The sequence below is a fragment of the Penicillium soppii genome (assembly GCF_028829465.1).
Source record: "Penicillium soppii strain IBT 18220 chromosome Unknown utg000005l, whole genome shotgun sequence".
Classification (NCBI taxonomy): domain Eukaryota; kingdom Fungi; phylum Ascomycota; class Eurotiomycetes; order Eurotiales; family Aspergillaceae; genus Penicillium; species Penicillium soppii.
Genome location: NW_026643235.1, coordinates 1231094 through 1253332, shown reverse-complemented (window position 1 = coordinate 1253332; position 22239 = coordinate 1231094). Strand labels below are relative to the sequence as shown.

The window sequence follows — 22239 nt, the reverse complement described above, 5'->3', positions numbered from 1 at the left end:
ATAACTGAAAAATAATTGTATACGTCCCATGGAAGTAAGAACAAAACCATTGTCAACTACAAGAGGCTTGTTTGGAGCCTCAGATTGCCACAGTGGCTCGTGTAATTGGAATTGGAAAGGTGAATGAGCCTTGGAACTCACGTTTTCCTTATCCGTGAAAATTCACTCTGAAGGACTTTTATTCTTGTAAAAAAAAAAAAGAAAGAACGAAAGAGTTCATAATTTATGTGAAGCGAGATATGAAGCGAAGATACGGGATGCGAGAAAGTGAGGATACGATAATACGATAATACGAGGCATCGTATTCCCGTAAAACACGTACGTCATGTTGAACTCAAGGGATACCTAGATATTTTCTTCTCAACCCGAGGTTTCTTTTTCTTATTTTTGTTCGCCTGATATCTATTTTGAATGGCATGTTCATGGAATGCACGAATGTGTAATAAGCGAGAATTGCTTGTTCTCTATGTCAACTTGTTCCGTTCCTTCTCTTCCTCCGCTACTTGCCGCACATATACCCGACCTGATAGCTCGTATACCTTTGGTATAACTAGGAAATCATGGGCTACATGGAATTTTGCGATGACTTACCTCCATCTTACGATGTCGCTGTCTCTGGGTCTTACATTGAATCGTCCACGTCAACTCGCGGTACGTTTTTCGCAGTCACTTGCCTCAAAAGATGGTTTCTTACCTAAGATTTCATTTTTCCAGATGATGGTCGAATCGATGTGACATTCCGGGAATTGCAACCAGGTCTAGAGAACATTTTGCAAGCTACTCAACTTGCAGATTCGCAACGACCTTTCGAAGTACCTTGGGAATCTGTGTCCTCATTGAACATTGTCATTCAAATAGTGGGCAGTAGAGGTTTGTGTCAAATCCATCAGAGTATTGAGCTTTGTTTTTCTTCATCTTATATCCATTCTTATTTTTTGAATAATCTCAGGTGACGTTCAACCGTTCATAGCACTTGGCGCTCGTCTGCTACTAAGCGGACATCGAATCCGCATTGCAACTCATGCGAATTTCAAGGACTTCGTTCAAAATGCAGGACTGGAATTCTTTCCTATCGGGGGTAACCCGGAAGACTTAATGTCGGTGAGTATATTCTTATTACGGTGAAACCGATCAGGGAATAACACTTCCGTAGTTCATGGTCAAGAATCCAGGGATCATCCCCAAAATGTCAACGATTCTTGATGGCGAGATTGGCCGTAAACGCCAGATGATTGCCGAAATACTAAATGGGTGTTGGCGCTCATGTATCGAACCTGACCCTAGGAGCAAGGCTCCTTTTATTGCGGATGCTATTATTGCCAATCCCCCGAGTTTCGCCCATGTCCACTTAGCCCAGGCCCTCAGTGTGCCTGTACACATCATGTTCACCATGCCCTGGAGTCCTACCAGAGAATTTCCACACCCTTTGGCAAATATTATAGGACCAGGTGCCCAGGCTTCCGTGCACAATCTTATGTCGTATAGTATGGTGGAGATGTTGACTTGGAGTGGGTAAGAGTTCCATATTCAAAAGCCTGACCAGGAAACATGATTCTGACTTAGAATCACTAATTTCTCCAGACTAGCTGATCTGATCAACAAATGGCGCGTCCAAACTTTAAACCTCGAGCAGCTGTCAACAAGAACGGCCGTTGGAATGGTGGAAAGTTTGAAAATTCCTCATACCTATTGCTGGTCATCTGCACTCATAAAGAAACCCTCAGACTGGCCATATTATATTGGTAAGTCTATTTATGGTTTCATCAACAATCCATTTGGCTTTCTGACAATGATTCTGATAGATGTCTGCGGTTTTTTCTTTCGTGAGGAACCCTCATACACGCCGCCGACAGATATAGCCCATTTTTTGAGTATCGGGGCAAAGCCAGTGTACATTGGGTTTGGCAGTATCGTCATGGATGACGCAGATGCGATGACTTCGGTCATTCAAGCAGCTTGTCAAAAGCTTGGTACCCGGGCGATCGTATCCAAAGGTTGGTCGCAGTTAGGAAATAATTGCCAGTCTTCAGACATACTTTTCATTGATGATTGTCCCCATGGTACCAGAAAATTCCCTTCTCAAACCTTACCTATTGCTAGACTGATATTTTGCAGAATGGCTCTTTAAACATGTCGCGGCGGTGGTGCATCATGGCGGAGCGGGCACAACCGCTTGTGGGTTATTGAATAGCTGCCCAACAGCTATCGTACCCTTTTTTGGCGAGTAAGGCCTAAATATCTTTGAAACCATCACGGATAAGAGGTATTAATCTTTCTTACATAGTCAACCGTTCTGGGCGTCAATGGTTGCCGCTGCCGGTGCTGGACCACCACCTATTGACCGCAAAATGCTCACTGCGGATAGTTTTGCACAAGCTATTGGATTCTGTTTGACCCCAAGTGCTCGGCATGCTGCTTCCTCAATTGCAGCCATGATGAAATCTGAGGAGGGAGTGAAAAATGCAGCTGCAAGCTTCCATCAAAATGTGCCATGGAATGACATGCAATGCAACTTATTACCCTCTGAAACTGCGGTCTGGTCACTTAATGGGGGGAAAATGAAGGTTTCGCACAAAGCTTTGGCGATTCTGTCGCAATTTGAGAAGATTGATATGCAGCAAATGAAGAGGTATGTTTACCACACCAAGCTTCTGTATCACGACTAATCTTGTTTCTTACCAGACACCGACCGAAGGAAATATATATAGAGAAGACGTGGACAGACCCGCTGACCTCAACATCAGGAGCATTACTCAACACAATGACATCCTTCTCAAAGGGTCTGGGGAACCTCAGTACAAACCCGGCCAAGGGCATGACGCGGATGACGTCCAGCCTTATCAAAGGTTCACTCGTTGAAACCCCCGTCGCGTTGACAGAAGGTCTGCGTAATCTGCCGCGGCTGTATGGGGATATACCAGAAGAAATTCAGCCCATACGTGACTGGAGGAGTGGGATGACACAAGCCGGGAAAGTAAGCCAGCACAATCAGCCTTCTCTCCGACCCTCGGGTCGAGCTTCCAAATTGCAGCAAATATTCATCATTTTTGTAGGGCTTCTACACTGGTTTTGCGGATGGACTTACCGGATTCGTGAAAAAGCCTTACCGGGAGGCGAAGAAGGATGGTGCAGTCGGATTTATGAAGGGTTTTGCAAAAGGCAGTGTGGAACTCTTTTCTAAACCGGGCGCGGGTAAGGCTCCCACTTTTCCGATCTTTCTGGAGTTCCAGCATTTCAAGCGTGTTACTAATCTCTTTGCTAAAGCTATGTTTGGCCTCGTGGCTTATCCCGCAATGGGTATTCATGCATCTCTCAAAAGAAGGGGCCTCAACTCCACCGAATCCAAGATTCTAGATGCGCAGATAGCATTCGGGGCTTATAAACTTCAGCTCACACCTGCTACCTCTTCAGAAATTGAAACGGTCATTTCCAACTTCAATCTCCTCAAATAAGATGTTTGGGTCTTTTGGAGGCCTGAGGAGAGACTTGGGACGAAGATAGGTTTTGTGGCTCTGATATGGAAGAGCGAGTGGGGGTATAATGAAGACAACAATGCCCGGAGGCTATTTGCAGGGTCCTAGATCTACATGCCGCAACCTATCAGTAATCTCCGATCCCATTAGGGTTTTTTAAGAAACTCTCTTCATCTGGAATTTCACTTTAGAATTTGACGGGCCGAGTCCGGGGCTGGTCGTGAGACCGCCTATGATTCTGTCTCATCGGGTGACCCGTGAGGGGTAAACTACAACAACCATGTATCGAGTTTTTTTCTTCTTCGTGCTAATGAAAGTTGTCGTTTCCCACCTACAGTTGAGTGCTTGCTTGATCATTTTGTCTATGTACTCGTCCAGTTGAATCTTACACCAGTCCTTGCATTTCCTCACGCAGGATTCATCAGCACATTGAAAGCATCAGTCACGCCGTCACTAATTTTGTAGTCGGCGCATTGGAAAACAAGATTCACGAAATACCTTCAACCTCACACAGATCTAATTTTTCATCTGCTTCTCATTTATATCAATTTTATGTTGTAGCATATGTGAAGTATAGTTGTATCATCACGGATCTGAGCATGAAGGGACAAGAACAGAGGGCCAATCTTCCCAAAGTCCCGTGCCTTAACACTAATTAACCACTACCTAGGTACAATTCTAGGCTAAGAGAAGTAAAACAATAACACAAGAACTTTTGAAAAATCGAGCCCTAAACCATGGCTTCAAATTTGACGAATGTTGATAATTTCAGGGTATCTACGGCGGTACTCTCGTATGCTCGCATTCTCATATTCCTCCGATTTGGCTCCACTTTTGACATGGTTTTTTGGATGATTGCTGTAGGGCAGCCAGGGTCCACATTAACGCAGCCACATTCTTTAGTCTTATATATCCGCGTAAATGGAAACTATGTGCGACAATTCTACTTTATTGCGCAATCTATTTCAAGTCTTTTCTTTTTCTTTTACTAGCTAAAATGGCTAGCGCTGGCTCTATCTCCACGATTGAAATTGCGAAAACTCACATTGGTTCTGAGGACGAGTCCATTATCATTTTGACCAAGAGGGTATGAATGTTCGCCTGCTGAGATGTGTTCGTACCATTGACCAACATTTCCAGATATCACCTTCAAATTCCTCAGCAGATCCTCGAGCTGATGGATCATTAAATACCAAGACGGTTAATGGTTTGATTGCCTTTTGGGCCTGGCTTCAAACCCCCTTGGGATTCCTGACTCTGATATATGGACTCAACATTATCGCCTGGGGAGGCATGCTATTTCTGCTTATTTGCAAAGCCGCGCCAGCAATGTGCCATCCCTCCTGTGATGATATTAATTCACCGCGCCAGAAGTGGATTGAGATTGATTCCCAGATTCTCAATGCCCTTTTCTGTATCCCAGGGTTTGGATTAGCGCCATGGCGTATTCGTGATCTATACCTTTGGGCTCGATGGAGGATAGGGGGTATTGATATCGGCCTGACCCGCCTGTCTGAAATTCATTGCTCTTGGTTTTATGGGGCGCCCAACGATGTCGGCATTCTATGTGTACCCTGCTCGACAGAGGCTGCGCCAATTGACATTGACAACACTCGATGTTGGACCATGGACCTTTTTGTATGGTGCAACTTTTTGAACACGATATTTCAAGTATGCTTGGCAACCTGCATGTGGAGCATGAATAGATTCCATCGCCCTGGTTGGGCTACTGGCCTGTTTGTGGCTTTAGTAAAAAAACGGTTAATAGGAAAATACCATAGGGTTAAAAAGTATTGAAATAGCACCCTGATATCAGTGAACAATTAACACTCTATTGTTTAAACTTGAAATAATTAAATAGAAGGAGATTTCAAAGTGATCCCAATAAAGATATGGAAAAAGATCAACAGAAAGACTTTCGAATGGCATGAAGGAAAACATAGCTCAAATAAGATACGTAGAAGCCGCTATACTTTCGAGTGGCAAGTACACATCTTTCTTTAGCGCCTATACCACATCCTCGTCACCTTCGTCCGCTGCATCTTCTTTTGAAGAAGAAAGATACCTTGCAGAAGAGCCTCTGCGGTTGGTGGACATCCGGGCACATATATGTCCACTGGTACGATTCGGTCCACCCCACGCAGCACATTGTAGCTGTAGTGATAATATCCTCCGCCATTCGCACAACTGCCCATGCTGATCACCCACCGAGGCTCGGGCATCTGATCGTAAAGTTGTCTCACTGCTGGTGCCATTTTGTTGACTACTGTACCAGCCACAATCATGACATCTGCCTGCCGAGGTGAAGCACGGAAAATGATACCCAGTCGGTCCTGATCGTAACGAGGCATTGAAGTATGCATCATCTCAATACCGCAGCAGGCAAGACCGAAAGATAAAGGCCAAAGTGATCCTTGTCTCCCCCAGTTGATCAATTCATCGGCCTTCGTCCTGAGTAGCATAATTGTCAGATTTGATTTCATCGATTGAGAGTGTTCCCCCAATGTGACATTTAACATACAATAAATAACCAGCGTCTCCGGTCTTCTGCTTTTCTAATGACATGGAAGGTGTATCAGACTTGATTTTCGTGGAAGATGTGCGCAGGTATCGCATCATTGCGACTGTCTTGGGCGAGAAAGACAGTGCCCACTGCTTGACATTCGAGCCTCGAAGCGTGCTTCGAAAGGGTGCATTTAGTAGCATGGTCGGCAGTTAATGTGAGGAGTTCAGTTTTAGCATGAGAGATGATGAGTGAACAGTAGAACCAACTTCATTTACCTCCCTACCAGAACTTTTATACATGGCTATAAACAGACGTGACCGAGGAGCCAATCAAAGATCGCAGGCAGATTTTTAGCCAATCATTTTTACCCAAATTCGGCGACTTGGTGGGTCCACGCTCATGACCTTCGCCGACTTCAAGACGCCGAACTCACTGCTTTCAAGCAACTGCCTTTCACATTTATCAAATGCCGCGTAGCAGCCCAGCAATCAAAGTCGCCTGTCGCCTGTGTCATGACCGGCGTGTGAAATGCGATCGCAGTGAAGGCCTCGCGTGCTCAAACTGCCGGACCGCTCAGCGCGAATGCCACCCAATTGTCTCTCGCCGTGGACGGTAGGATTTGAACGATGCAGCCATAATTATTGATACTCACGTAGCCTTAGGAGACGAAAACTCCCTCTCTTGCCTAATGGAGCAAGCACACACAGGAGTCTTTCGGGGTCCTCTTATGATGTGTCGTACCAAGGGGTGACAACTCCAACGGTCTACCCGACTACTCATAGTGCTCAAGGCGACAAAGATCAGACCCAAGAGCCATGCTTCCCGGCTTTGGAGCCCAGCGGCAGAACACCATATGTTGGAGATTCTTCAAATCTCAACTATTTGATCCAACAATTTGGCAATCCCTTTAGGAGTAACTTGGACACTCGCCCACTTCAAGACCATCTCCAAGGGGCAATGCTGACCCGAGTGGGCAAGTCGACGTCACAAGAAATTGAAAGGCTTCAGGCGTCTATAATTTCACATCTCAAAGCGGAAGGGGCATTTGAAATACCGCGACAGGAGACCAGCCGAGCTCTTGTCGACGCTTATTTCCACTATTCATTCCCTCTGTTGCCAATTCTTGATAAGTCGACGTTTCTTGTTACCCTCGATGAAGGCAAATTTTCTCACCTTCTTTTGAATGCCGTTTATCTCACTGGCACGATCTATTGCTCAGATGCCGTCATCGAAAATGCCGGGTTTGCATCACGATACGCCGCAAGCCTTACCTTTTACCAAAGATCCAAATCTCTTCATGATGCTGGTCATGAGACCGATTCAATTGCAACAATTCAAGCTACATTCCTCATGTGTCATTGGTGGAGTGGACTACTCGAGCCCAAAGACCCTTGGTACTGGCTCGGCATTTCCGCAGGAATGGCACAGGCTCTAGGGCTGCATCAAGCGTGTGTCTTTATATTGATCTAACGAGGAATAGAGATGTTGGAAATTGAGCGTGCTGACAAGCGTGTTAGAAAGTCATACACCCGCCTTGAAGAAAGAGTTCGAAGATTATGGCGAAGGTTGTGGTGGATGGTATATGTCAGTTACTGTCCGAAGATCTTCAGTCAGTGATTGAGTCTAACTCTGGCCCAGGCTATGGATATAAATTTATCGATGTTCCTTGATCGTCCTCCGCACGTACAAGGAAGACTTTGCAACGTTCCTCCTTTGTTGGAAGCAGACTTTGAACAAGTCAATAGCTTCGAAGAGACAGACGATCATGGCAATAATATCAATGAGGTGAACCTATTTGTCGTCAATGCCGTCAAACTTGCTCAGATAGGTATAACTTCATTCTACTCTCGCTTCTGTCTATTTGCTTACGTCTATTGCAGTGGATCGCTTCTTCACGCTCAAGTTTGATGAAGAAAGTGGTCATTCGCAAGATATCTGTTTAGAACATGTTTCTTTGTGGTTGTCAACCCTGCCCCATGAGTTTCAATCGCTTTCAACAACTAGCAGTACATGGGCCATCTTGACTCGGGTCTTGTACCAGTAAGCAGATTTGATTCAATGTGCTTCTCAAATGCTTATCACGATCTACGTTCTTCAGGACTTACCGACTCGTTTTGCATCGAAGCAACCCAAGATTCTCTATAAATACAGGACCAGGCACTCCGACATTTGAGATATGTACTGAAATTTCTCACATGCTGGAAATGCTTATGGCAAAAGACCTCGTATATGCAGCAGCAGGCAATATGTACGCTCACCCCAAAAGCCCACAATTTGCTGAGAAACTTGCTGAGATCATTATGAGAATTGCCTCCGTGCTATCAGTACTTTCAATCCATATAATCAACATCCATAGAGGGGAAGCTGGCGTCCGCATGATTTCGGAGCATCGTGCCCGATTCTGCATGCTAATACTCGACCAGTTGCAAGATAGATTACCGGTGGTTGCAGCCTTTTTTCCAATCTACGAGTCTCTGCTTAATCGAAAATCTGCGGATGTGCAAAGAACAAGTCCCGCAAAGGTCCAAGAGCGTCCGGCAACCAGGCGCTCGATGCAAAATGAAGGCCGCCAACTTGACAACGAAAGTGACAGTGACAGTATGAGCAACACCGGAGGTTTGTTCGATCAACTCCTGCAAGATAATATGGGCACATCGTTTCCTTTTTCGTTTCCATTCAGCAACCTATTTGAAGATATATTACTAGGCTCCCCTCAGCCTACGGCTTATTGCGAGGATATGTCTTGAGCCAGCATGTTTCTTAAACGAAGAAATATAGAAATATAGAATGCCATGTCCATAAGCCGGATCAATAGCTCGTATGGTAGGTGCCAGTAATTGTATCAGTCTAGAAACTCATGAAGACTTTTTAGATGTCTTCAATTTTTTTGCGTAATCGCGGCGCGGCGCTCCTGCCCATGAGTTGCCCAGTCTCGAAGATGCATTAGCTTCTCGAAGCCCCTCATCTGTAAAGGGGTTGGTTTGCTGCGGGATTCCTGATATACCTGCAGCCTGTTTTGTTTCAAACATGTAAGTCATAGCTTGATTTAGGGATGATTTGCCGGGTGCTGCTGACCTTGGAGATTGAGTTCTAAATTCTTGGGTATTGGTGATGTAGAAGAGAGAGAGCGAGCGAGAAAAAGAGGTGAAAGCAAAAGACACCAACTCAACACATTCTATAAGATACGTGCCCCCAAATCAAGCTCAATCAAGATTTACCGATAATGTAGATGTTAAGTGATATAAAGATTGGATAAAGGTAAAATAAGAGCAAGAAAAATGAACATGCTCATATAAATAACCGGGTGATATGTTGGCTGAGTACTTGAAGGAAGATAGAAAAATGGCTCAAATTCAATTGTGAATGGTGAACTAAATAATCCCATACCGAACCAATCGCCTATATTCAGTCCCAGTGGGTGAGGATCGCGAATACCTCTTCATCCAATGCCTCCTCCTTGAGAATGTCGTGTAATATCTCCCAGAGCCACTCTAGCCGGCTCTGTATCTTTAGCACATCCTCCAATGCTGCTGCGACATGATAATCGGAGATCTCTTGGTTGAGGAGCTGATTGTATCTTTCTAAAAGGCCCTGAAACTCAGCGGTGATGGCAGAGCGGATGCTATCACGGTCCGACGCTCGCTCTCGGAGTATCATCAGGGCCTCGATCTCATTGTCTCCAATTGAGCGAATTTGGCGGTTATCCCCGTCCATCACAGATCGTCAATTCTAGGCTTTGATGACGTTATCAGTGTTGGTGCGATATGTATAGACGTGTTGAAATCCACTCACTGCTCAAATTAAAGATGGGGTTAAATTCTGGGAAATATCGTAAAGGGTGTTCTTTGCTGTATTTGTGAGAAATGGTAAGCATGCTTATTGTCTCTGGTATCTTTCTTTCAATAGCCGCGTCATACTCTGGGGGCTTAAGACAGTTGAAGTAGGGTTACTGTGATTTGTGTGTGATCTGAGGGGTGAGAGAGAGTGAGAGAGAGTGAGAGAGAGCGTGAGAGAGCGTGAGAGAGAGTGAAAGAGAGTGAGAGAGAGAGGTGGCATAGAGAAGTGGCAGAGGGAAGTTGAGGTGGAAGATCTTATATAGGACAATTAGTTGCACCTTACGTTCACTAGGTAGATTCTTTCGGAACGTGTCCCGATATCAAGCCTCAAAATAAGCTATGTTCAGACACACTGCATAAGTTAGCTCTTTTGTGGAATTGTAGCATGTAGAGGTGCCTCTTCAATTGGTTATTTCTTATGTGCGTTCGTAGTAAACGGCTCACCCACACGGTAAACGTTCATTCAAGGCCTCTCTTTACGGAGGTCTTTGCGGTTTCCCGGAGCCGATGAGCAAGTCCCTGAATCTGTAGGATCTCTGACCATGCTTCCTCGACTGAATCATCGCCCATGAGCTCGTTTTATCGTTCTGCAATATGGTATACCTTAGCCAGCAAAGCGGCACGGACCTTTTCTTTACCACACGGGTCCCTGTCGCCTGATTTTTGTTTGAAGCTATGTACTAAGAACGTGTGGGAAGCCAATATTTTTCAGAGATTAGATGATCGCTATATGATATGATCGTTACTTAGTAGTTCTCTTTCTCTCATGCTTTTGCCCGTCCACTTTCTGGTTCTCTAGTTTTTGATCTGATGCATCTAGTTTCTCCCAAGGTCTCATTCTAAGCTACACTACAGTGCATTCTCTATCATAAGAATTATGGATTATGAGACTTAGAATGCTAGCACGGCTTACGTTCTGGCTCATTTAGTAAAATCCTTGTCAGGTCAGCTATAGTGCTAATTTCAAGATTTCCACATCATTGGTGATGCTGGAGATTGAAATATATCTTCTAGTGTCAGTTGCAGCAGGAGAGATAACGGTTTTTATCGGCTCGTGACATAAGTCCCGCCTTATTGTAGAGGCCCTGGAGTGTCTGTGTTCATTTCGACCTCGAAGACACCTGGGCAGCTAATTTATCTATTATTTTTGCCTACTATTTAGGTGCATGATGCTTTCAGTTCTAGTAATTTGTACCAAGTAGGTGCTGAGCGTTTCAAAGGAAACGACACGATCTCTGCCTTTGTTCAGCTAAAAGGTCAATGCAGCGGTCGCCCAACTTGGGTGATTTTCACCTAGCCTCTCACCTTCCCGCCCCCAAGGCGCCATCCGCGCTCATTGATATCTCATTTTTCCGAACTGCCCAGGACCTATATATATCATTCCCAGGATGAGACCAGTACATACGGCCCTCCAGCACCAGCAGGGACCAATTTAATTTGGCTGGACCTGGAAGCAGCAAGCATTGATAAAGAGCGATTTGCGGTTATTGCTCAGAATGCAGGAGCGAAGACCATGCGTGGTCGCTTCCAAGGACGACTCATAATTCATTATAAGACCTTCGATCATGTCTTACATGTCTTGGCCGATCTTTGTATGAGTCTCTTGAAGGGAAGCGGCGGGAGTATTGCGAGGAATTATAAGGGAGAGAAGGAGAACATCGTGTGTGTCAACATTCGTGTTCAATCAGACGGATCCCAGGTTCTTGGAAATAGATTTGTACGTATCTATAGCCGAGATTTGATTTTTCTGACTTTTCGTATGGACACATCTGCACCCTCAAAACATGTTCCACTCATCATTCATAGTTCCTATACCAAAATCAATTGCCCAATCTGCAAGATCGAAGTGATCGAAATTAACAAGGCCAATATTATCAATATTTGACATTGCCTCGAAGGATGTATTGTCTAGCGTATGCGGTGCCGGGACCGGCTCTGGATAGTCAGAAGGCTTTATAGACTTGGCTGTTGTAAAGCTATTCAATATATGGTCGAGCTTGCGCGAGATAGCCTGGGAGGATTTGAGGCAAAATACACGATTGGTCTCAACTGGACTGGAGACACTTTCAAGTTGAGACACCAGGACAGAAAGATTCCGAATGATGTTGGAGGTCTTCAAGCTAGGGGGAAGCTTTGTTTCCTTTGACGATTGTTGGATATCAGGATCCAGTGCAGTTGAAAGTATTGCAGCAGATGGTAAACCGTACGAAAGAATCTTGCACCCGTTAAAGATAGAGCTCCTACAGTAACGCAACTTTAGAGTGGAGGTACATACAATTCCAGGCAGATCGAGAAATGAGTAAGAGGTTCTCCTGCGGCAATTCGTCATTTGTATAACTGTTTCGAGCATGTTTGCTGACACCTCAAGCAACTCTGGCTGAGGATTCATGTTTCCATCACCATTGCCAAGTAATCGGTAAACTTGAAAGTGAATGTGGAGGTATGACAAGTAGACTTTCGCATGCATATGACAAAGAGCCGGTGGGAGGTTCGATGTCCAGCAGTCCTGCCTGTATTGAAGATAATGGGGTAAACCATTCCATGCTTGATGGCAGCGATTGGACAAATCTCTATAGTATCTTGTTCAACATTCGAATTGGGCAAATAAGCAACAGACTGCATACCTGAGCTTCATAGCATCGGCGGGTTGTAATGATCGAAATTGATATTCGACAGTCTCCTCACGATACTGTGCTAAGATATAACGTATTCGAGCCCATGTTGCAGCTCTATGCTTCCCATCTGTGTTCCATCCGTCTTGCGTCAGGTTGCATTGTGTTTGTTCTAGCTTGTTTGACGATGTGAAAAGTTCGTCATCAGATATGTCCAACGGTAGCTTGCAGTCTGCATACCGAGAAGATATTCGAGGCGGCCGGTTAAACACCGCTGCAAACACTTTGTCGAGATAATAAGCCTTGGCAAAGGTTTTTCGTCGACACTGTGCCAAAAAGAATGGCGTAGTTGAGTATGTTGCTTCTCTATTCAGGCCTAATGCTACTAAATCTGTAGCGAGTTCGCCCACCCGGCGCCAAACACCTAGACCTAGGACACTGTCAATATGCGACTGCTTGTTTTCTGAACTACTTTACTCACTTGCGTCTCCCTCAAAAAGTGTGGTAAGTTGGAGATTCTCATGGGCAAGCCATGTCATAAGATCAGTTGTTTGTGGAGCAAGCTCACGAGCCAATCGCAAGCTCAAGTTGCCATACCAACCCATTTCCCGAATGAACCCATCATCTTGGTATTTGTCGTGTCCGTGACCCACGGCATAGAGAGACGAGCGTGCTGCCATAGTATACAATAGACCAAGAGTCTCTATGCGCAAATTCTTCCCGCTGAATAACGCACAGAAGGCCTCCATGTCCAAGTCTCGCGTGATCACAACTTCCGATGAGGATGAGCGTAAAAGATCCTCTGCTAGTCGCGAACAATGGTGAACGGACAATTCATCGGCCTTCTCTTCCTTTATATAGCCTGATGCTGCAAGACCAATTCGAACGGAAGCGATCAGCTGCAACACAAGCAGTCTAGGCACAAGCGCAACTTGACTGAATGAATAATACTCCTGGAGTCGTTTTTCAATTACTGGCAATGATTTCAGGTGAGAGACAATGTCTTTCATGGTCGCCAAGTGCTCATCGCGGGCCTTTATATTATAGTTGTGACGCCCGGAGATCAAGGCCTGTGATGTCGAACCATTGGGGTCGGCCGACATAAATGGCCATGTGTGGAAGATTGGAGTTCCAGCCACGGGACTATTGACTTTTTTCGAAGGTTCAATCTGTGCCACACTGTTTGAGCCCGGTGGGGTTGACAGAGTCGATTTCTGGAAAATCCGTTGTTTGGTTAGAGGCGCAGGATGATACCAGCATTGTGAGTGGAGACCACGGCGTTGACAAGAGGCACAAATCGGATTTCCATGGTCACACCGAGTCTTTGCTTTCCGGCATGGCTCACAAGAAGCCAGAGAGCGATTACGCCGGCGATTTGATGCTGGCATTTCAAGGCACTCCGAAGGACTCTCTAGCCATGTGGGTATGGAAGGATGCAAAAGCAGTTCCAAGGAAAACGGAATGACGTCCTTGAATATAAGCTTCTTTGTCAGCACTAAAACATGACTAACGTGGATCCCAGTTAACTAACTTATCTAGCACTAAAACGTGTCCCATTTTTGGTCTAGTGGTCAACGTTTTGACAGTCTTGCTCGGGCACGTGACATCGATAGCTCACGCCGTACATCTGTTTCAGAAGAATATACAAAAAGGATTGGACCAATTTTCGGCAGGCTTGTCCAAGTTATCAAATTGTCTAACGATGTCTAAAAAGAAAAAAATGAGCACTATTCGGGCCTTCTGAGAGTTCATGGCGCTCAACTCCTAGCCCAGTGACAAGTCCGACGGTGAATACGGAGTACCGGGACCTCACATCGTAATTTTGGATCTGTATCGGACTTGTATCGGCGTAAGCGGGCTGAATAGCGACATGACACGCTTGCGCTCAGTGGACGGGCTGTACTGTTAATTGATTCGTTCTTTCTAGATGCAGCCAGTTGAACGGTGGCCATTAATAATCCCGCGGCGTACCCGGTGTAGGTACGCCACGGGACTATAATGTCTAAAATCCTCAATATAAACACAGGCATCAAAGGACCGATGACACAGCGTTTACTAAAAGTTGAAATCCCGGTACCGGCTTTGGGCAAAGAACTGGAGAATTGGGGAGAATTACGGGGTTTGCTGCAGCTCAAATTCACCATATGCCGGTGACGGCATCCGTCTTCAGTCAACTCAAATTTTTAACGATTGAAGATCCGCAATATCTTCCGTCGTTGACACCTCGAAGAACGAATCCTCTTCTGTGAAGTCTTCTATTTTTATTTTTGACGTGAACAATGAGCAGGCAGACTTCTGAAGCCGCTCAAAATAGCGCACCGCTCACCAACACGAAGAGCAGGATCCAAGCAAAGGCCCGGACCATCGCGATTACTCGATCTTCACCCTGAATCCAAAAATGGCGATTGTCTCACCCGGCCGACACCCACCGGACTACTAACTGCACATAAGAAGCCACACGCCGGTGAGTTAGTAGTTGGGTGGGTGGGTGACCACCAGCGAATCCTCACTGTTGTATGTATTTTTGTCTTTCTTGTTTTTTTTTCATGTTGATGCTATTCCTGGTCCTATGCTTTTATTATTGTCTCTCTCCCCTTTCAGAATTCGCGTCCGGGGTGAAAATGGCCGAGTCCAAAGTCGAGTTTCAAAGAGAGAACAAGTTGGTATTCCGCATGTTTATCTGCTGCTATAGTACATGTCCATTGAGGATCCTATCTATATCTATTTGCTTTCTAAGGGTGCCTCGGGAGCTGCGGCATCCAAAGGTGTTGAAAGTCCGACGCGGTCAATGGTCTTACTGTAGACAACTCCGCCGTTGACTCGGTCCTCGTGGACGACCAGATCCTTGCGATTGGTATCAACAAGCAGGCGGATCAGGTCGGGACGCATGTAGTGACCACCGAAATCGGCCAGAGACTTGGTCAGATGAATCTCGTCAAGATCAATCTTTGGGACATTAGTTTGTCTGATATATGCCGTCAAAATGAGAATAAATTAACTCACATCAACGAAGAGAAGTCCTTGGAAGTCCTTGGAAGGGTGGGGGACCAAGTTCTGTCCATCGGGTCCGAAGATTCGGCCGTTTCCATTGTAGATGTTAGGATCCTCGAGCTCCTTTCCGGGAGGAGTGTTGAGCTTGATACCCTCGGCAGTAATCGTCTGCCACGGGGCGAGAGTGAAGGAGCCAGTCTCAATGGCATAAGCAGGGGTCACGAGCTGAGCGGTCTTGTCAGCGATCAGATCAAGTCTCCACGGATGGATAGGGGTAATTACATCGGCATTCGCTTCAGCCACATTGGTGTACGGGTCAGGGTACTTGAGGGTCTCCTTGCCAGGATACAGAGGCCAGGCAGCAATGTGCACTTGCTCGCCGAGAGAGGCGGCGTACGCCTTCATGAAGGGGTTCATGTTTTCCCAGCAGTTGAGATGGCCAATGCGGCCGATTTCGGTATCCATGACGGACTCGGTGGTGTCGCCAGTACCATCACCGAAAACCAGACGCTCGACGTGAGTTGCGCGAATCTTGCGACGGTGGTTGATGACATCGCCGGCAGGGCTGATCATGACCTGAGTCGTATACAGACTGGCAAGATCAAGCTCCGAGTATCCGAGAGACACCCAGATTTTGTTAGCTCTGGCGGCTTCGCGGATGCGGCGCATTTCATCCGAGTTGGATGCGAGACTGTTCTCGCGATATTTCTTCAGGAGCGGCAGGCTCTCTTGGTAAGTCACTTTCCAGGCCCAGTATGGGTAACCGGGGATCCCTAATCACGTCCGTTAATATGCAACATTCAGTTGGGTTGAAAGGACACTGACAGAGCTCGGGAAAAGCGATGAGCTTGCAGCCTGCGCTACCAGCTTCATCGATCCAATGGATAGTTCGTCGAACAGACTCCTGCAGGTCAAACCAGCCAGGCTCGGCATTGACTGCCGCGGCCTTGTACTTCTTCAGAACGGGAGCCATGTTGAGAAATTTGTTGTTTGAAAGATGATGTTAATCGAGAGGAGTGGTATAGAATGATGATATCTTGAACAACTGAGGAACAAGGGCTAATTTATAACCTTTTAGATGTCCTTGTAGATCTACTTCGAAGCTCGTTCATATCCCCAAATCCCGAAACATCATCAAAATAATATCATAAGACTCGGAAGTGCTCGGGTTCGGGAACTCTCTCGATGCTATCTTGAAGCATATTGCTATGATACAAAGAAGTCAGCCCTGCAGTCTGAGGTAATCAATCCGGGGTTTGCTTGAACAAGTTGTCAGGCCATGGGCAGATCCCTCAGTTGCCGGCACTTCGATGATATGCATGTGTCTCCCAAACTAGGCCTGAACAATTTAATTCCGGGGTCTGCTGGGGTTTGCTCTCTCGCATATCACGCCATGGGAGATGCTTCCCGTTCTTCCAGAACTTTCGTCCGCGCTTCGAATCCCGAAGCCATACAGGGCTATCCCGGGTTATTTCAACTCAAATCCCGACTAATAATCTAATCCCGACAACAATGAATTATTGAGCAATGCGAAGAAGAAACAAATTCGACGTCTCGGTGTCAAGATCATAACAGAATGTTAAATTATAATTTAGAGTGACCGGCATTCACACTCATATTGTTGGTCCTGTCGATCTGTTTGTTCTTCTTATGCCCTATATATTAGCGATTGATTCTCTTTGTTATCTTTTTCATGCTGCGTTGAATCTCAGGTGAGAGACTATTGGATTGAGTTGGCCGCGTCTTTTGAAGGATTTGAATTTTGACTTTGTGACCCATACATAGGGATTAGCAATCATTGCAGCCGCAACATTTGCTATCTACCACCTCATCCTCAATCGGAGCATGTACTCTCGTGTCTTTTGATCGCTATATACTACACCGACTTGACTTTGGCGCTTGCACTACCAATATGGTTCTTGCTCAGTATTGGCCAGCCCGACCAGTTCATCCCGCCCTCAAGCTGAGGCAACTACAATGGCGCAATTTTTCTGGGTTGAGAAGCGGGATCGGTGAGTCAACCGAGTGGTTCGAATCAAACTCTTCCTGACGATATTTAGCAATCGGACTGTCCCGCCTGTACAATAACGGCTGCTTGTACTCGGCGTTGTTACACATGTTCTGAATCGGAGCCTCACTGCCAATCCTCACGTTCCCTTTGTAGAAAATGTGGCCGACTTCCAAACTTCTCAGCACTGCTCACTGACCTACTTTCTTCGTCGGCAGGGGCAATCTCCCACCTGCCGTAGGCTATTAAATTGACGAACTTACGTTTTCACTTTGGACTGGCATCAACTACTTGACTACATTCGTTGTTGGTTAGATTTCCAACAGGATACGGAGCAAAATCATATTTCTCAGATGACCGGATGTAATAATGGCTCTTTAACTCGCACGGTTCCTCAAAAGTCGCAGGTCACAACGGTAGGCTGAACGTAAACATGACTATGTCCTTCACGCTGCGTTGGACTCTGGTGTCGCAGTGTCGCCAAATGTGATATTTTTCACGTTAGTTTTGCCAGGAGTAAGTCTTGTCTCAGCTGGTGGGAAAATAGTGCCAATAGTGACCTTAGAAAGTCAAGTATTCCGTGGAAGGAATTTGCAATGAACGAAACGTCTGGCCCGACACATTAGGCATGATTGAAAGGCCCGAATTATGTCTGCGATATGCCAAGATCAAGTACAGTACGACTTCGGCCCGTATGAAAAATCATTAAAGCAAATACATGTGTCATATTATATTGTGGCTTGATCCATATGTGACCACGAGATCATGTGAGATAGACCTTTAAAGGGGAAAGGAGGTCATAGATCAACTCCATAGAAAGGATAGAAAGGACTGGCGCATGCTTAGTATACCCCGCCGGGATTTACTCGAATCGATTAACACACCGCTCAGGCACGTATTCAAGATCTCACCCCATGTTCAGTGGACTACCACATTTGATTGGAGGCTCAGCCCCGCGCGGGGGACAACGGGACGCATTGCTCTCTCAAGCCCAATTGGCCAGCCATCATCTTAGACTTGAGCGGAGACAATAGTGAGCCAACTGTCCAATTAGGAAGAAGGGATCGTCACGCCAAGTCAGCCTTCGAGGGAGAGGGCGGACTTTCGTACTCTTATATTGAATACTAAATACAACCTCGAGTTACCACGTCGGCAGCAACAGCGGGACGACGCGATTTTTAATGTCCACTGAGATTGTGATGAAAAAGCGCGCCAGAACAAGACCCTTTTTCCAATTTTCTGGTCAAACTAAGGACCCTGGTGCCATGCAAAGTTTGGATGCAAGGGATTGGACAGCGAAACGCAACCCTTGATGGCCAAGCTCACAATGCATAATGAGCACATTCCCTGTCAAGATAATCTCATTCTCAGGCCTGACTGGTAGATGCAGCCAAGTGGCATATTTCGGCTTGCGGATGAGACAGCTGCACAACTTCCCTTGTACGGTGTATGTCTGGGGTAAAGGTACAACGTAGATCGGCTGTCGCCTGTAAAATGGTGATCGCCGATGAATTCCCGTGACCTGATGAGGATGGTCGGCACCAGCCGAACATTCCGTCGCGTGAGCACAAAAACAGTTGAAATATTAGCATGGATTTACGGATGAAAAATGCTCCACTGCATTCCTATGGCTGCCATGATTTGTCGGTTCCTGGCCCCGGACTCGGACTCAAGCCATGAAAATTGCCGATGGACTATCTCGCGTCGGCACTATCTGGATATTTCTCGTTTGGTCGCGTGTCAGATTCAAAGGTATGGAGTCCGGAGAAAAGAGATGCAGCTGAATTTCACAATATGCTGTTCCTTTGCTGTATTTACGTCGACATAATAACCTCCTTTTGACTCTCTTGGCAAATTCCCCGCCAAACAACGCCAAGCTGGGGCCGATTCTTGTGATCGGGCAGCAGACCGTGACCAGCATCCTCGCAGTCTTGGATCGGGATTTTCTGGGTATCCTACATGCTTCATGCGGGGTTAACCAGCCCTTGTGGAGACTGCTCCACCAAGTAGACATGCTCACACCCTTGAAGATGCCGCTTGGTTAGGACAAAGGGGCCTGAGTGCCGAGTCTTTCTTTTGCTTCTGCGCTGTCTGTAAAGGCGATAGCACCTCCGCCTGCATAGAGCTCAATGTATTTAAATCCCGGGCGAGCCCAATCTTGCTCAGAATGTGACTTTTTATTATTCCGAAGATCCTTGGTTTGTGTCATCGTTGTGTCCGCTCGGAAAATTTGAGTGGCTCTGATCAACATGCATTTGGCTCATGGCCTTGTGATTTCTTTGCTGGCCGTAATTGGTCTAGCCTTGCCTAGCAATGAACATGGAAACATGGCACGTAGCACAAAGTATGCTGTTAAACAGCCTCCTTTGACAACCCCATGGACCGACAAAGTTGGCACCAAGCCTTGGCCTGAATACCCGCGCCCGCTGCTCCAGCGCTCCAATTGGAAAAACCTCAACGGCGTGTGGAAGTATCAGAATGCCCCTGACCTCAATGCTGTCAAGTCTCCGCCTTTTGGACAGGAACTTGCACAGGAGGTGTTGATTCCTTCTTGCTTGGAAAGTGGACTTTCCGGTAAGTTATGTGATGCACTGCGTTTGACTACCAAACATTAAGGATTATTGTAGGAATCCAAACAAACTGGGCTTTGTACTCGTGGTTCTCGACGTCTTTCGAGGTGTCTTCCTCCTGGAAGGGCGAGAAAGTCCTTCTAAACTTCGGGGCTGTGGACTATGAAGCCACGATTTTTGTCAATGGCAAACAGGTGGGCTTCCACCGTGGTGGTTATTTCCGATTTGAGTTGGATGTGACGCAGTATTTGAAATTTGATCAGCAGAATGAACTGTGAGTAAACTGCCCAGAGGTGAACAATAAATTCTGACCCACATCACAGGCTTGTTTTCGTCCACGATCCCACAGATGATGGCAGCTATGTTATTCCCATTGGAAAGCAAACCCTGCGCCCGAGTCACATCTTTTACACGCCCTGCAGTGGTATCTGGCAGAGTGTTTGGCTCGAGGCTGCTCCGACCAACTATATCGCCCAGTTGGATCTCGATGCAAACATGGATGGCCAAGGTGAGACCCTGATGGGTTTGAAACAGACCGAGTAATGCTGATAGCGCGCAGTAAACATCACTGTTCACAGTGCCAATACGACATCTACCAAAGCTGAGGTCACCGTCCACAAGGATGGAAAGACGATTGCAACTCATAATGGCCCGACCAATGAGCCATTCCAGTTCACTGTTCCCTCGCCAAAGCTCTGGTCTCCCGAATCGCCTAATTTATACAATGTCACCGTCAAATTAGGCAAAGATATAGTGGAGAGTTACGTTGGCTTCCGTACAATTTCCAGAGGCGTGGTTGACGGCATCGAGCGGCCTTTGCTCAATGGAGAATTTATCTTCATGTTTGGTACGTTGGACCAAGGCTTCTGGCCCGACGGAATATACACGCCCCCGAATCACGAGGCAATGGTGTACGATTTGAAGATGCTGAAGAATTTGGGTTTCAACATGGTCCGCAAGCACGTGAGTATCAAGTCCCAAATTACAACTCTCAAAGCACAAATTGCTCATGCAGTGTTGGGATATAGATCAAGGTGGAGACCGATCTCTTCTATCAAGCATGTGATGAGCTAGGTCTGCTTGTGATCCAAGACATGCCTTCCATGCGCCCCCTGCAGAACATTCTTCCAGACGCCACTCAACAAGCGGAGTTTGCTCGACAATTGGACTTGTTAGTCAATCAGTTCAAGAGTTACCCCAGTATTGCGGCTTGGGTATGTTGATTCATCCACATGTGTGGCGACCCTTTCAACGCTAACCCTTTACAGGTGATTTACAATGAAGGCTGGGGCCAGATCACAAACTACTACCCTGAGTTTGAACTGACCGACAGGGTTAGACAACTTGACCCCACTCGGCTTGTGGACTCTACAACCGGATGGATTGACCATGGAGCGGGTGACTTTAGTGTATGTGTCCTTCCATGCAATTCAACCACGTGGCTAACGAGAACGATCCAGGATAATCATCACTACGCAAACCCACAGTGTGGCACGCCCTTCTACTCCACAGCTTCCAGTCCATATGACCCTGGTCGGATCGGCTTCCAGGGTGAATTCGGTGGTATCGGAAACAACGTCTCCATTGAGCAGTAAGTTCAGCAAACCCGCAAATCAGGGCTTGACTAAGACTCAGCCACAGCCTCTGGAACAGCCAAGCCGCCATCAACACTATCAACCAGACCTATGAGATCGATACAACCATCGAGGCGTGGAACTATCGTAGCCACCTTCTGCTCAGCGAGCTGGAGGAACAGATCCGGTTGTTTGCGTGTAGTGGAGGTGTGTGGACCCAGACCACCGATGTCGAGGGCGAGGTCAATGGTCTGATCACCTACGATCGACGCGTGTCGAGAGTGGACGAGAAGCAGTGGAAGGCGGATATCAAGGCCCTTTACGATGCTGCCGCCGCGCGGAGCAGCAATACGACGGAACGCTGATAGGCTGTATTTAGTGGCTAGACCGCACAATCCAAACTTCGGATGCGTGTGATGAGTATATAAATTTTGATATTGCTTCAATTCCCGATTCTGATAGGTCTAACAAATGACCTATCGAAGCTATCAACAACCTAAATATATTGAAGCCCGGAGCTCAGCCCCGCGACGCACCGTTCATTTTCTTTAACGCCTCTGTGTCAGAATCAATACCTAGGTGTCACAAGACAAGCTGACTGGTCATTATTACGCGGGACCTTGACTCCCGCTGTCAAATTTCCCCAGAAACTCACCATATTAGCTTCAA

General features: G+C 46.5%; 7 protein-coding genes across 7 annotated transcripts; 3 read left to right on the top strand and 4 right to left on the bottom strand.

Moving 5' to 3' along the window:
• Positions 1 to 560: 560 nt before the first annotated feature.
• On the top strand, positions 561 to 3452 carry N7529_005896 (glycosyltransferase; the record flags this gene model as incomplete). The annotated part of the gene is made up of 10 exons (XM_057241423.1): positions 561 to 651; positions 715 to 870; positions 950 to 1101; positions 1154 to 1508; positions 1587 to 1742; positions 1803 to 2060; positions 2116 to 2224; positions 2285 to 2629; positions 2683 to 2974; positions 3054 to 3452. The coding sequence occupies 10 exons, from the start codon at positions 561 to 563 to the stop codon at positions 3450 to 3452; spliced, it is 2313 nt and encodes a 770-aa protein (XP_057096782.1).
• A 2021-nt stretch (positions 3453 to 5473) lies between these two features.
• On the bottom strand, positions 5474 to 6179 carry N7529_005895 (NuoB/complex I 20 kDa subunit family protein; the record flags this gene model as incomplete). Its single annotated transcript, XM_057241422.1, has 2 exons — positions 5474 to 5924; positions 5995 to 6179. 2 exons carry the CDS (start codon positions 6177 to 6179, stop codon positions 5474 to 5476), a joined length of 636 nt encoding a protein of 211 aa, XP_057096781.1.
• A 266-nt stretch (positions 6180 to 6445) lies between these two features.
• Positions 6446 to 8726, top strand: N7529_005894 (Zn(II)2Cys6 transcription factor; the record flags this gene model as incomplete). Its single annotated transcript, XM_057241421.1, has 6 exons — positions 6446 to 6591; positions 6642 to 7431; positions 7460 to 7588; positions 7618 to 7807; positions 7860 to 8019; positions 8078 to 8726. The coding sequence occupies 6 exons, from the start codon at positions 6446 to 6448 to the stop codon at positions 8724 to 8726; spliced, it is 2064 nt and encodes a 687-aa protein (XP_057096780.1).
• A 658-nt stretch (positions 8727 to 9384) lies between these two features.
• Positions 9385 to 9693, bottom strand: N7529_005893 (uncharacterized protein; the record flags this gene model as incomplete). Its single annotated transcript, XM_057241420.1, has 1 exon — positions 9385 to 9693. The coding sequence occupies one exon, from the start codon at positions 9691 to 9693 to the stop codon at positions 9385 to 9387; it is 309 nt and encodes a 102-aa protein (XP_057096779.1).
• Positions 9694 to 11592: 1899 nt separating this feature from the next.
• On the bottom strand, positions 11593 to 13530 carry N7529_005892 (fungal specific transcription factor domain-containing protein; the record flags this gene model as incomplete). Its single annotated transcript, XM_057241419.1, has 4 exons — positions 11593 to 12030; positions 12091 to 12325; positions 12440 to 12857; positions 12909 to 13530. The coding sequence occupies 4 exons, from the start codon at positions 13528 to 13530 to the stop codon at positions 11593 to 11595; spliced, it is 1713 nt and encodes a 570-aa protein (XP_057096778.1).
• Positions 13531 to 15148: 1618 nt separating this feature from the next.
• On the bottom strand, positions 15149 to 16391 carry N7529_005891 (carbon-nitrogen hydrolase family protein; the record flags this gene model as incomplete). The annotated part of the gene is made up of 3 exons (XM_057241418.1): positions 15149 to 15373; positions 15431 to 16191; positions 16244 to 16391. 3 exons carry the CDS (start codon positions 16389 to 16391, stop codon positions 15149 to 15151), a joined length of 1134 nt encoding a protein of 377 aa, XP_057096777.1.
• Positions 16392 to 19675: 3284 nt separating this feature from the next.
• N7529_005890 (putative hydrolase) lies at positions 19676 to 21935 on the top strand (the record flags this gene model as incomplete). The annotated part of the gene is made up of 8 exons (XM_057241417.1): positions 19676 to 20000; positions 20054 to 20270; positions 20320 to 20504; positions 20556 to 20959; positions 21025 to 21210; positions 21265 to 21405; positions 21457 to 21587; positions 21638 to 21935. The coding sequence occupies 8 exons, from the start codon at positions 19676 to 19678 to the stop codon at positions 21933 to 21935; spliced, it is 1887 nt and encodes a 628-aa protein (XP_057096776.1).
• Between the last annotated feature and the right edge of the window lie 304 nt (positions 21936 to 22239).